The sequence below is a fragment of the Haliotis asinina genome, chromosome 8, assembly GCF_037392515.1.
Source record: "Haliotis asinina isolate JCU_RB_2024 chromosome 8, JCU_Hal_asi_v2, whole genome shotgun sequence".
Classification (NCBI taxonomy): Eukaryota; Metazoa; Mollusca; class Gastropoda; order Lepetellida; family Haliotidae; genus Haliotis; species Haliotis asinina.
The window spans coordinates 5,174,577-5,189,238 of record NC_090287.1 but is presented as its reverse complement, the minus strand read 5'-3'; the positions used below and the strand labels follow the sequence as shown (position 1 = coordinate 5,189,238).

Genomic DNA, 14,662 nt, shown 5'->3' with positions numbered 1-14,662 from the left:
TAGAACAAATGGGTAAACACGGTAGTTGGAACAGCGAAACAAATACGTGTGCAGTAAGTGATGACTGTTAACTTGGACCAGCTCTACTTGTTCTTGTTTTATATGTCCTACTTACATCTGTGACAGTTAGTTAACTGGTACAGGTCAGTTATTCGTTTGGCCTTATATTAAGTGCTCCTTATTGTTTTAAGAATACTGGTCATATTTCTTCAGATGTGGTTAAATCAATTCTTAATTCAGGTTGAATACATCTATGCAATTTTACAGATGTGAATTACATGTACAGTGTGTATTTACTAGAGGAGGATTAGAGCTGTTAGGTACTCTCCTGTTGCAAATCCAGGTTGTCCCAATTGTGTTCGTCAGCACTGCACCTATGGTCAAGGATTTCACTGGGAGGCTAATGTCCCTGTCATGTCCGTCAGCACTGTAGTCATGGTTGTGAGTTATGCTGAGAGGTTTATGTCCCAGTCATGTGTGTGTCAGGAATGTTTCCACGGTCATGGGTTTCCATGAGAGGGTTATGTTCCAGGCCAGCATCATGACAGGTGTTGTCAAACATCAAGGTGACAGGCAGTGGTATAGCTGGGAAACTCTTCACTGTCATGCTAAACAAAACTCACTCTCTCACATAGGGTCATCGTGTTATGTCCTGCATTGTTACGAGAGCATGAAAATTTCAAGTGTAGAATTCTCATTCGTTTGAACAGGTTTATTAACACAAGCTAAATTAAATTTCCAACTTAAAATTTAATTATTAGGAATACTGTTTTAATTTATAAATTTTATGTTTCATCAGTTGACCAATGCTTGTGTATAATCCTTTCTGCAAAGTGAAAGCCTTAAATGAAGCTTTTCCTCGGATGTGAATCTCCTGTTTTGCTGAGGCTCCTTTTCAGTTTTAATGGAAGGGTTTGATTCTTTCATAATTATATATGTTTATAGACTGTGGATGGAATGAAACTCAAAAAGAAGGTCTGTCAGAAGTTCAAATAAATTTGGGGTAGTTAAGTAATTAAATAGTTACTCTTGATTATAAATTCAAATATTCCATCTTATCTTTTTTTCTAATTATTTACTGTTATTTATACATAATACTTTACAATGTACGTGTCATATTAGTGTCACATTTCCTGTTGGAGGCCATGACGGGGCTTTTCATGTGACCTGTGTGTTATTAGATGTTCCTCTGGCAGGGTGTAAACCTCTATACTTATACCTGCCATTGCACAATAAAACCTGTGTAGTCTGGAAACCTCCATGATGTGGACTATAACTGCAAGGAATGTTTTTAAGTACATTTATGTACTCTTTAGGCATGATTTGTCAGTTTGGATTGTTGTGGGTGTTTTACCACTAGCATTAACAGTGTTAAACAGCTCCACAAAACTTAAAAGAGGTTGGATACCTTTGTTTGTGTGCATACATCATATGTGATGGGATGCAACAGTAGGAGTGTGTAGCCTTTGGCCCATGGTCATTTCCCATGGGAGGCAGGCTTACTTATCAATTACACGCACAGGTCATGTTATATCATACACATAAAGCTGAGCAAGAGTTATCTCCTCTTATCAAATTTATTTTTGGTATGCTGTTAATTGCAAATAATGTTTATACCCTCTTGTAGGATAATTTTTCCTATTTTTGAATATCAATCTAGTGTAAATTTACTATATGGAAATTCCTTTTAGGAAAAAATCTTGTTATAAAAATCTTTTTTCCATTTATGAATCAAAGTTTTTTTTTAAATTCCTGTGTTTGCAGAAGTTAATTGATGTGTCAAATCCTACATACTGCCTTGAAAATTGATTTTCCTGCTTTTTTTCATATCAAATATCATATTATTTCATACTGAAATATATTGAAACACATTGAATAAGAATAAATAAAAGAACTTTTTTGACATATTACTTTTTATAGATGGTGCCACAAGGGGGCATCACTTGTCAAATAAATGTCATGGTGACTTACTCTTTTTCATTTCATAATTAGATTCCTGACACATTTTTATATAAAATGATACCAAATTTAGTAATTTCTTGACAATTTTAGATTTTGTATCCAACCTCCTTAAGGCTATGACTGTCACCAGTCTCTGAGAGTTGAACTGCTGAAGATGGCTAGTTGATAAGTTCCCTGGTATGTAAACCTCTTTGCTGTAGTATGGTTGTGTATGCTGGTTTATACCTTCATTTCCTTTTACAGAGGAAGTGCTTACAGGTTGTGTATAAAGTGTCCAAAAAGTTTGTACATGTTTGAGGGCAATGAATGAATTCGGGATGGTTTGGTTCGTGTTGTTTCTAACTAAGTCACTTCTATACCACTAACCAGAAAGGTGCTTCTGAGTACTTGGTGAAAGTCTCAAGGCACAACACAAGTTAACGGTAACTAAGACATATTTCCTATAAATTTTCAGGGTTTTTTTCTTTTACAGTTACAAATAATACACAGCAGCCTGACAGATTCTTAACAGAGACTTTGTTCAAAGAATGTCACGTGGAACCCAGAAGAATTAGCCTGAAATGTGATTGTTAACAATCTAGCACGTCATATCTGAATGGTCTTATTCTCTCCACGGGGAAGAGAATGACATTTTCAGAGCTTGCTGATTCAAAAGGTCCATTTCAGTCAACTAATAGAAACATGTTTCAGATATTGAATGATTATGGTTTTACAATGCTTCCAGCAATATTCATGCAGTGTCATGGCAGAGTCACCATGGTGATGGGATCTACAGTCTCATCATCATCATCATCATCATCATCCTCATCATCATCATGATGTGAAAATGAAACCGAGTTCCCCATGAGCAAATCATTTACAATAAGCATAAACATCCTGTTCCACACTTTTTTGGTAATCATTACACTTCAATTCCCCGAGTGTGACAGATTCTCCAAATGAAAGTACTGACATCTGTCAATACTAGGGGAACAAGTTTGATTATACAGTAAGTATAGTACACACATCCAGGTTAAATACTTGAGAACTGAAAACCACCATCATACACTGGATTCAGAAACAGGGCTATAGATTAAGACCTTGCCTCTTTAACACTCATTAAAATATTGTTTAACTGGAATGGTTTCAGGGTTTAATTTCACAGATATTTGATTAGTTGACAGTATCCTGTCAACTGTCATACTGGTTAGAGCTGGTCTGTACTGGTCATCACAGGAAGCTATCAAGTATCCTCTACTGACCCTCTCTGTTCGTCCTGAAGTGTGATATACTCCTTTTACAGGCCTGGCTGAAAAATGCAACATGTTCTACTCAGTACTGGCAAACATCTTGATCCTAAATACACAATCAACGGTTACATTCTCTGTAATGTATATTGGACTAATGTATATTTGACAGCTGTGTCTTCACGTGTCTTCATGATAAAATGTCAAATGATGTCTGACAATATTAATTGGCAGATGATCTATTTAGGAAAAACTAGCTGACATATTTCAAGCAATGATGAAATTAAATGCTTTTCGACATCTGACTGACATGCGCTCATCATAACAATGAGAGGCATGCCGTCACAGGATGTCGTATAATATGAACAATACATTGGAAAGTTTATTTCACTTTCTGTTTGGGTCCATACTTCATGTATGCTTATAAAGTTACTGTCATAAACACTTGGCCTACCTGTCACACTGTGCATAAGAGCGTGTGTGAAGAGTGTCACATATCTGACTGGCACTGTGCCTCTAATGTCTCAGTTCTCTGTCTTGTGAAGGCAAGAAATATATCTGGGAGATGTGTGTGGAGAGTAAGACGGAGGCTGAGTAAAGGAAGGAAGAAACTGGGAGATATATGTGGAGGAGGTAAACAGGCACACCTTGTAAAAAAGGAAGAAATTGGGAGATGCATATAGAGAGTAAGATGGGATCTCATCTTTTGAAGGAAGGAAGAAATTGGGAGATGTACGTGATGGAGCTGAACAGAGGCTCACCTTGTGAAAGAAGGAAGAAACTGGGAGATGCAGAGAGTAAGACAGAATCTCATCTTTTGAAGGAAGGAAGAAACGTATGTGGAGGAGCTAAACGTATGTGGAGGGGGTAAACAGAGGCTCACTTTCTTGTGAAGGAAGGAAGAAACGGAATTGTATATGGAGGAGGTAAATGGAGGCTCACCTTGTGAAGGAAGGAAGAAAGTGGGAGATATATGTGGAGGAGGCATATACAGGCTCACCTTCTTGCAAAGGATGGAAAGTACTGGAACAAGTAGGTGAAGGCCAGTACTGGATGAAATGAAATCCACACCTCGTCCAGCTGGTTGGCGATGGCGACTGCTGTGAGACTGGCACACCGGGACGTCGCCATCCTCTTCTCTCCTGCTTTCATCTCACCTCCTACGACCTGATCAGAGAACATAGAATCACAATATGATAAGTGAGTGAGCGACATCACAGGAGAGGAATTAAACATAATAGCCACTAGACTACTACACTGCCTATTGGCCTCTTACACCAAACCTTACCAACTGATCAGTACATTGAAGCTTCAGCATGGCACCAGCATTTATATACACCTCAGCACCAGACACAGTACATGATACCCCGCCAATATTCACATGTCAAAACCTCAGCAACACGCACCCTACAATACAGGATACCACTCCAATATTCACGCCACAACCTTAGCAACAGGCACACTACAGTATATGATACCTCCCTAATATTCACCATCACGTACGTCATAACCTGAGCAACAGGTATCCTACAGTATGTGATACCACGCCAATATTCACCGTCATGCATGTCAAAACTTCGGCAACGGGCATCCTACAACACAACTACCTTAAGTTAATTTGAAAGCATCTATGATCACAGTATCACTTCAGTCTAAAGCATGTTTTAGAATATGGTGGGGAAGACAGTCTTAGTACTAAGATCACAAGTGAACTGAAGTGTTTACCATCTCACCTTCCCTTTCTCCTCTGTCATGGCAATAACCAGTAGGTTGGAGAAGACAGGTCCAGGACAGACCTGGCAAGACAATCTTAGCGCTAAGATCACAAATGAACTGAAATGTTTACCATCTCACCTTCCCTTTCTCCTCTGTCATGGCAATAACCAGTAGGTTGGAGAAGACAGGTCCAGGACAGACCTGGCAAGACAGTCTTAGTACTAAGATCACAGGTGAACTGAAGTGTTTACCATCTCACCTCCTCTTTCTCCTCAGTCATGGCAATAACCAGTAGGTTGGAGAAGACAGGTCCAGGAGGATCACAAGTGAACTGAAGTGTTTACCATCTCACCTTCCCTTTCTCCTCTGTCATGGCAATAGCCAGTAGGTTGGAGAAGACAGGTCCAGGACAGACCATCGTCACTTTGATATTGTTGGAATACTGTTCAATTCGCAAACGTTCAAACCACCCCTGTGTGTTGAAATAATATTCCATTATATAATTGCTGCATAATGTAAATTGGTGGAATTTGCTTATGGAACATAAAGTTGGGGGATAGTTTAATAAGGTTCTAGTAGATCATTGGAACTCTCTACTGATCCTTCCATAAAATATACAAAATTCGCTGGTGGCTCATATGTTTGTGCTGGGATAAGTGCGAAATATATCCTTGTGGGAGGGATTGGAAATCATGAAACCAATAGTTGTGACATATGAACATTAATATTTTAGTAAATATGAGGGATCACAAAATATGACGAACAGTTCCTCCTCCCCTACTGTTGATGTCCAGTCCCTAGTACTGATTACACCACGGAACACGAGTTGATTATTTCAGGTAAATATGTTATATATTTTATTCGGTATATACTTAGATGTTCTAATACATAAAAAGGCAATGACTTACATGGAGTGCGTATTTAGTCCCCGTATACGACCCTGGCAACAGCCCTCCTGCAATTAAACAATCTGTAGCAGTTTCTGTCATTCAGACGTTGTCAGAAATAAATGAAGAAAATACATCAAACGATCAACTGTAAGGTAAATGACTTGAATGACTGTCTGGGAATGCATAAGTGTTCTGTCCTTTACATTACAGATCCATGGGTGTCTAAATCAAATGAAATGCAATGATAACTCCATACACAATGTGACCCCAAGTGATGAAAGCCAAATCTGTAAGTTAGCTCAAAGTCTGTACCACATTCCTCAACAAACATAACTTCACATGCCTACTTTCCCACCAACACTACTCATGACCACGATGTGTCCGTCTCTCCGAGCTACCATATCAGGAAGGACAGCTTTAGTCAGTGATAATGGTCCCAGGACGTTGGTCTCCAGCATCTCACGATCGACTTCGATGGATGTTTTCACCCATTCAGCTCTCTGTGAGCGGCCTGCGTTGTTCACCAGAATGTCTATCTGAAGAGTAAATTGTACATCCTCATCGTTGTTATCGCTGACTCTCGTTCCTTCTTGTAAGAGTGTGAAATGTTTGTCCAGGTGCCATCACTGATTATTATATTAATGATCAATTGTCAATAACTGTCAGCGTGCTGATAGGGCCATGATAAGCTTCACACGTTTGCAAAAGCAGAATCAACACTTCACCATGATTAAGTACATCACAAGACATGATCTTGTCATGCAATTGTCAAAATTTGTCCCACAGAGGACCATTCATTTGGACAAAAACAACTAGCTGTCATTGTGGTAGGACAGGTTGAGAAATATATAAGTATGTGATAAAAATTTAGATGTTTAATCAGGTTTTGCATTTCAACCCCGCCCTTAACTATTATCTTTTTCAAAGCAAGACTCCATCCTACAGAGTTGTAGAAGGGCCTTAATGTATCCACTGTAGAAGATGTTACAATATAAATGTCTAATCTTGGCCTGTTCCGGTTGGCCAATAATTAACGGATTTCTTTACTGACTGATAACAACAGTTGTTTCAAACTGTGCGCGCAGAAATGGAGCCATTTGACCCAAGGAAGTACCTGTTTAAAATGCTGGAGGACTTTCTTGACAGCATCTGCATGTTCATGCTGCTTGACCATGTCCAATGGCAGCACCATGATGTCCTTATCCTGAAGTGGACCACATGCTGCAGGGAAAACACACCTAGATACACACAGCAGTAAGCCAAGAACATACTTCCAACAAAAGAACACATATCAGTATTGCACAGATGTCACAAGATATGAAGCACACCTGTAGGGCTGATTTACACTAGCTTGGGCACACAACAGTAAGGCTGAAACACACATATAATGCTTAAAGGCAAACGTTCATGGTCTACTGGAACTAGTTTCAAGTTCAGTGGGATATCACTCTCTAGTTCCAAGGTCATTGGGACCTCACTGACCAGTTCCAAGGTCACTGGGACCTCACTGACCAGTTCCATGGTAATTGAGACATCACAGACAAGTTTCAAGGTCATTGAGCCACCACTGACTGGTTCCAAGGCTACTGCTCGTACTGAGACACCAATGGATAGTTCCAAGGCTACTGGACATTCTGAGATGCCACTGACTAGTTTCAGGGCTACGGACAAACTCAGACGTCACTGACTAGCCCGAGGCTACTGCTCGTGCTGAGACATCACTGACAAGTACCAAAGCTACTGACGTACTCAGACATTGCTTCTTTACTCTGTTCAGCTCCTCCTCTCGACGGGCAGACAGCACCAGACGACATCCAACAGATGCCAGCTCATAAACAAGGTACTCTCCGATACCACTGGAGGCCCCAGTCACCCACACCACTTTATTTCTCAGGCATTCTGGCGTATGAAGAGATAAAATATTAAAGCAAATAGTTTACGAACAAGTAACTTACAGCTCATAAAACTAGGTCACTGATATAACTGTGATACACTTTAACATTAATGCGCGAATGAGACGCATCAACAACTGACCAATCCTTAGTTTATCCCCTTAGGAAGTGTTAGATCAAGCAGCCTCTTTTTATTTCCTTTTGGATGCTGCGGGCAGTGAACTGAACAAACAACCTACCACTCTATCCAAAAGACCAGAGATATAGTTTGCAAGAAATGTTAAAAAATGTGTGTTTTTTTTAATTTCACATGTCTTTTGTTTTGTATTGACTCTTCTATACATCTTTAAAATGTTAGTGATGCAAGGAGAAACATGCATTTCAATTATTCATTTCAAAGTCAAGACCAATGTTAAGGCAGATCTGTAAACCTTTATTTAACTAAAGAAAATCATATGAACACATTTAATAATGTGCTGATAATAACATACGTATCGAATTCCTAAAGGAAGCCAACTCTTCTCCACTGATACTTGCTAATTTCAATGGATGACTGCTGCATGTGCCAAATGACCCATGGCATCATTGTACATAACTTCATTTTCTTTGAGCAGGGTTAGACAAGGCTGCATTTTAATCCATCTTTTATTTGCATTGTCTGTTTATCATTTGTACGCGGACATAATTACTTGTGGTTACAAGTGCTACTGTATGGAGACAATTAATGTCTCTTTGTAGATTCTGCCATTAGACTTAAGATGGAGCCGATAACTTTGTTTGCTTCGAAAATATGGGGTTTCAGAAATGATATGTTATTGAAAAGTGTAATATCAGGTTCAGTAAGTGTGTGTTAGGTGCCAGTTATTACTCACGCTGCTGTTTCTGTGGAATATGTGTAGAAATTATATCTATGTTGCATGTGTCATATTTGGGATTTTCACTTTCTCAGTAAAGTACAAATTCTAGTACTTCTTTTGGTTGAGTCCCATCCGGGATTCGAACCCGCACCCTCAGAGTCAGGCACCTAATCCCCAGCACACAAAGTCAGCCGCCTAACCCGCTCAGCCACCGCGACTTCCACTTGTCGCTTGTGGAAGTCGCGGTGGCTGAGCGTGTGGTATGGTATGTTTTTACATCTTCTTTAATCTTTACAACACGACGTTGCTGGGCTACTGCTTGCCCCTTCATTCACCGTCATGTTAAATATTAGTTGCAAATCTATACCATCGTTGCTATGTTGCCTTCCAACTCCTAACCCGGCATAAGTTTATTTCGTGCTGTGAAGTATTGGTTCACACTTTTACACTTACCAAAGGACAGAAAAAACAGTGCTATATTATGTTACACAATTTAGACAAAGTTGGTAGGAAAACGTGGGTATATTTTGTATGAAATACTTTGTTCATTCATGGTTTGGGGTTTGGGTGGGAAGCTCAAGGAGTTGGCAGCGAGTAACGGTTTTTGAAAGATGTAAAAGTTGCTGATTGTCAAAAGCAAGTAATATTCTCATATATGCACAAATGTTCATCTCTTGATGGTTATTCCAGTATCAATACTTATTTTGCATTGAACCATATTCAACTTTACTGAAATCGAAGATGTGAGGCGTAGAATGTTACGAACCCGTGCACTTCCAATATATAAAATACTGGTAGGTTTGATTTGCAATGACAGCTTTGTAAAACATGATGTCCTATTTGACGGTAAAGTTTATCATGATTTACGCTGCAAGTAGTTTAAAGCAGTACTTTCTTAACACATTATCAGGTACCAATCTTTCAACAGCTTGTTCTAACTGCATCAAAGAAGCATTGCCATTGCCCTCTTTATACATATGAATCTGTCAGTTGCCACTATCATATAATTGCACTTGTTTATTTTGTATTGTACGTGGACCAAACGCCTTGTTACGAAATAAACTTGATTGACATAATTTTATTCAATGACTACTGTATCTGCCAAATGACACTTGCTGTCATTATACATAATTACATTCGATGACTGTTGGGTCTGTAATAATTTCATTCATTGACTGTTGGGTCTGCCAAATGACACGTGATATCACTGTACATAATTTCATTCGATGACCGTTGGGTCTGTCAAATGACACTTGATATCATTGTACATAATTTCATTCAATGACTGTTGGGTCTGTCAAATTACACTTGCTATCATTGTACATAATTTCATTCAATGGCTGTTGCGTCTGTCAAATGACACTTGCCATCTTAGTAAATATTGCCAATGGATGACAGCCGTATCTGGCTAAAGGTGATGCCCAGTTCACACTTATTGTTGTTTATGGTTTGACCATAAAACAGAATTACTTTCAACTTTATGACAGTTGTTGAACTGAACATAATGACACATTTGCTCGTCTATCTTCTTGAATCTGATCTGTGTGCTTCGAGGTTTTACAACTTGGAAGCGGCATATGTGTTTCGAGTCATTCAGTAATTAACATTAAAGTTGTATTTTATCACCCTAACCAGCTAATTTGCTTAAACAAAAACACAATGTACACAACGTAGCAACAACACGTTATATTTTCATTCTCATCCTGTCCTTCCGTCTTATCATTACATCTGTGGAACCAATATTTCTATTTCAAAACTTGAAATGCATACTTGGAGATTGTCCAAATTTTGTTGCCCATTGTAGCACCAGATCACAGTCAGCGGTGATCAATCGAAGTAGTTGTATGACACAAAGGACGACAACACAACCAGTGCCCAAGAACACAACATCTAACATTGTGATCTGCAACAAAGTGGAATCATTCATCTTCCGAAATAGAAATGTCACTATAGCTATAGACAGACTGTCCCCAAGTGAACACAATTCAACGTTTCACAGCATTTTTTTCCATCTTGAAAAAATACTATTCCACCATTGATGGGTACAGCCATTTCTTTCAAAGCCAGACAAAGCTGATTTTTAGGTAATCTGTCAAAAATATACGTAACAGCAGAACTGAACCTTGTCAAACGTTCAGTTGGTTTGTGGACATTCAAAAGACAAAGTATGTTCATGATGAAAAGTGTCCTCGAGAGAGTCTTCTTGTTTGTTGTTTAACTTAATGGCCGCTCAGGCATATGAATAATGCCACGGAAATCACTATTATCACCAAAGTGTGCAGAAATAAGGATAGATGAACAAGCCAATGGGCTTATTTAAACACCGCTAGAAGGACATTAAATTATTCCAATAGCTGGACACACAGATGAAAAAGTTTGACGACAATGAATAATATTAAGACAAAATAGCATATGATTGTTGTTTGGGGTTAGCTTTGCCTAGTAACCAAATATGTTGCTGCAGGAAATCAAGTTACATGAAGCTCGTCTTACATTGAATATGTATGTATGGAGATGGTAATTACTGAAAGCGGTTACTTTAAAAAACGAACTGGTGTAATGAGTTGAGAATGTCATGATTTGTTCAGTTACCCTATAATGTAGTTTTAGCATCATAGCCGGGAGTACAAAAATACTTAGTTGTCCTTAGATTCTTATAGTTCTGACACATAAAAAGATAGTGAATAACGTCCTCGTTATAATGACCACATGAACGCTTGGATGTTTCCGATATGTGTCGATTAGATATCTCTGCGTTTAGATCACAACAGCCGAGGTTGAGACGACAGTGGATAATTTGAGAAAATCTAGTGCCAAAATTCAAAAGTAGTGATGAGTTTCTGTTGAGTTTACCATGGTTTTAAACTGATTCACCGAACAGCGTTAACAATTCCATCACCCAATGAATCCCATAACATGGAAGTACTGTTCCTAAGATTATAGTTTCTTTGTTCAAATACTCTACATGATACAACATCGTTCAGATCATCTAGAGTTAGATGATGATACATTTATAAAAAGTTATGAACCAGCTGGCCGCCTTCACAATGTTCAGGGTCGGCTTACTTTGTTACACATGGAAACGCAAGAAACATTTTATTCAGAATACCCAAACCATCAAAGGCGAGAATACACCACCGGATCTATCTGTGCCAAGTTTGGTGAAGAAATATTGAACGGTTTTAAGTTCGCCTCTGGAAAAGATAAATGTGCAAGGACGGACATTTTAATATCCCCCGCAAAACACGTTGCGAAGGGATAATAAGATTGCCTGTTCAACCGTACAGTTATCCCATATATGACTGCAGTAATTAAAATGTGGTAAGAGAAAAGAATTATTTAAAGGTTTCAGAGATGAACGGTATTTCAAACTTTTCAGATTTTGATCACTGTACTAATTTTCTTTGTCATGTCTCCAATATGAACTTTCCAAGAACAAACGCTTTGACGTGTAATACCTAAATGTTTATGGTTATAAACTGCTTTAACAGTTTTGCCATTCAATAATAAGGTCAGTCTGACATAGTTGTGCATTTTTCGAGTGAATGTTATACTCTCAGTCTTACGAGGATTAAACCTAACTTGACAGTTTTCAGTCCAATCTGAAATTTTTGCCAAATCTCTGTTCATAATTACTGCTGCTGTGACTTGGTCATCTGTTATAAAATATATCGATGCATCATCAGCAAAAAGACGAAGGTTGCTCCTTATACCATCAACAATGTCATTAATATAGATGGTGAACAGATGCGGTCCTAAAACGGAACCTTGGGGCACACCAGCTTCCACAGATTTAATATCTGAACTGTAACCATTTATTACCACTCCCTGCATTCTGTTATCTAGATAACTTTGAAACCATTGTAATAGATTACTCCAAATTCTGCCAAAGGCTTCGCTCATGGCACAGAATACGGTTCCAATTTCCTTTCCTTGGTCATAAAGGTACCTAAACTGATTTGCTGTAGAATCGTCAGGCATAAATTAAGAGTGAAAGTTTGAAGTTGAAGACGTATTCCAAAACGCATCTTATGGAGACGTATGGACAACGTGAATGTTCAAAGTAAGTGGGCAACAAGTGTTCAACAAGGATCAATCTGTGGTGGTCCAGGATACACCAAGTGCAATTGTTCACTAAGTGATAAGCAGTGCAAAACCAACAACTGTAAATATTACAAAGCAGGACTTAAGTGTAATAGCCTTTGTCATTGAAGCTTGAATTGCCATAATATATAAGTTCGTGTAAAATGATGAGTTAGTTTTTAATTTAAGAACTTCATGTCAGGAATGTGCACAAAAATCAGCCCCTCAAATCAGGAAACGGGTAAATCTGCAGAAATATTCAAGACGAGTGTTCATTTACTGAGCGAATCCATACTTGGCATAGTTCCTGTAACACATACACCACGCCATGGACAGGTAGACTTAAAGCTAAACACCACACCATGGGAAGATAGTCAGTGGGAAGAGAGACAGTGTAGTACATTAACGACTGAATTATTATTAATTCATTTCACTGAATATTGTATCCGTGAATCAATCCAACAAACCTATACCCTTTAGGTTCAAACTTACCTTCTCACTGAGATGACCTTTACTCAAATTCTGGCTAGCTAATGTCCACCGCCCAACTTACTGTCCATCTAACACAACTGTGAGACGAACATACAATAATGTGGACCTGTGGATTTGAATAGCGGTGCAGGCCATTTTACCATTAAGGGGTCGAGGGTATGTAAAGAGATAAACTGCTGTAAAGCGCTCTACTGGCACGAGTTCTATTTGCTATTGTGCTGATGCCGATTTCCATATCCAACCTAATAAAGCACTCGAATTATTTTGTGTTGAACGATTTAAAAAAAACCACCGAAAGGTTAATTTCTGTCCTAGCCTAGGTTCTGTGCACGTGTGTGAATATTTTATGGATAATACGTTTGTGCTTTCATCGAGGGGAATGAAATAACGTTATGTAAATTCAAAACGGGGAACTAATAAACAAAAAAACCCCCAAAACTTAGTAACCTGATTGCTCAGTGGTAGTTTATCTGCTATTTGCTACGTGTAAGACCCTTGGATCTACTACTCGTCATCAGTATAACTGATATCACTGCAATCAGTGTCAATGCCAAGTTTTTCGATTTCATCCTGTAGGGCAATTTCTCGATGCCTGGCATTGAAATCGGCGTGATAAGGAGGTAACCGGAGAACAGTAGGATCATGGGTTTTCAGAATTTCATCGACATGATATACGGGGCCGATTTCTCAAGTGCAAGCAATTCAGCCTTCAACATTAAAAGTGTAACAGGTATATCATGTCTTATTAGCCACGGTTTGATTTCATCTTTCCGACTGGCAGTTGTTGAAGCCTTGTTTACATGTTTGCTATGGTAAGAGGCATTGTCCATTTTAACTACCGAGGTTTGGGGCAAATTAGGAGTAGGTTTTTCTTTCAACCACTTAGAGAAATTGTTAATATTCATTTCGTCATGGTAATCACCGCTGTTCTGTTTGGCTGGAAACATAACAGAAACATCTGGGATCAACAAATACTTTACGTATGTTGCCTCCGGCCTAGTTCGGAAGAAATCGTCTTACGTTCACGATGCATGATCATCATGCATGAAGTTGGGTGAGTTGTCTGGGGGATTATGGCCCTATTCTGGCTTCATTTGTTTGTCCAACACATCTAAATAAATCTTATGCCCAGCAGATACGTTACCAACACATTACCATTGTATTGTGTCAAAATTTGACTTGAAGAACTCACGTTTGACGTGATAATTAACGAGATACTTAGAGACAGAAGCATTTCCAGTTCCAACAAAGGACGCATGAAAAGGAACGTCATCAATCAGAAAGATATGTATAGTATCTTTGCAATTTTGTATCATCGCTAGTGTAAACTTTGGAAAAAACATACTTTATTGGGATTCATTTTGTGTTATTTAATGAAGAGTTTATTTTTAAGCTTCGATTACAATTAACTCACTGGATTAAAAAGTATTGATGAATTTCTGAGATCTTTCGTGGTAACGTACCTGTCGCACACTTCCTACAACAAATTCCAACATTTTTTTTCACTGGACGGGATGTTAAAGCATGAAATTGTAGTTTTAGGT

The 14,662-nt window shown here is 38.6% G+C and overlaps 1 protein-coding gene across 2 annotated transcripts; it reads right to left on the bottom strand.

The window, feature by feature from the left end:
- Nucleotides 1-2,461: 2,461 nt before the first annotated feature.
- Nucleotides 2,462-13,238, bottom strand: LOC137295089 (dehydrogenase/reductase SDR family member 7-like). 2 transcript variants are annotated; one of them, XM_067826373.1, is made up of 10 exons: nucleotides 13,119-13,238; nucleotides 10,314-10,446; nucleotides 7,544-7,693; nucleotides 6,909-7,015; nucleotides 6,138-6,330; nucleotides 5,813-5,859; nucleotides 5,257-5,376; nucleotides 4,189-4,355; nucleotides 3,643-3,778; nucleotides 2,462-3,250 (listed from the first exon to the last, which is right to left on the bottom strand). In XM_067826373.1, the coding sequence occupies exons 2-9, from the start codon at nucleotides 10,438-10,440 to the stop codon at nucleotides 3,679-3,681; spliced, it is 1,011 nt and encodes a 336-aa protein (XP_067682474.1). In that variant the 5' UTR covers nucleotides 10,441-10,446; nucleotides 13,119-13,238; the 3' UTR covers nucleotides 2,462-3,250; nucleotides 3,643-3,678. The 2 variants fall into 2 exon arrangements, with proteins under 2 accessions (XP_067682474.1, XP_067682475.1); XM_067826374.1 differs by lacking the exon at nucleotides 3,643-3,778 and having other exon boundaries at nucleotides 13,119-13,215.
- Nucleotides 13,239-14,662: the final 1,424 nt, after the last annotated feature.

What these genes read in the sequence shown, in the direction of transcription:
- LOC137295089 (XM_067826373.1), bottom strand. Translation starts at nt 10,440, where the DNA reads ATGTTAGATGTTGTGTTCTTGGGCACTGGTTGTGTTGTCGTCCTTTGT. An exon ending in AGTAAAGAAGCAATGTCTGA is followed by an intron (nt 7,016 to 7,543) that starts GTACGTCAGTAG and finishes TTTTCCCTGCAG; the next exon opens with CATGTGGTCCACTTCAGGAT. An exon ending in GGACTAAATACGCACTCCAT is followed by an intron (nt 5,377 to 5,812) that starts GTAAGTCATTGC and finishes TTCAACACACAG; the next exon opens with GGGTGGTTTGAACGTTTGCG.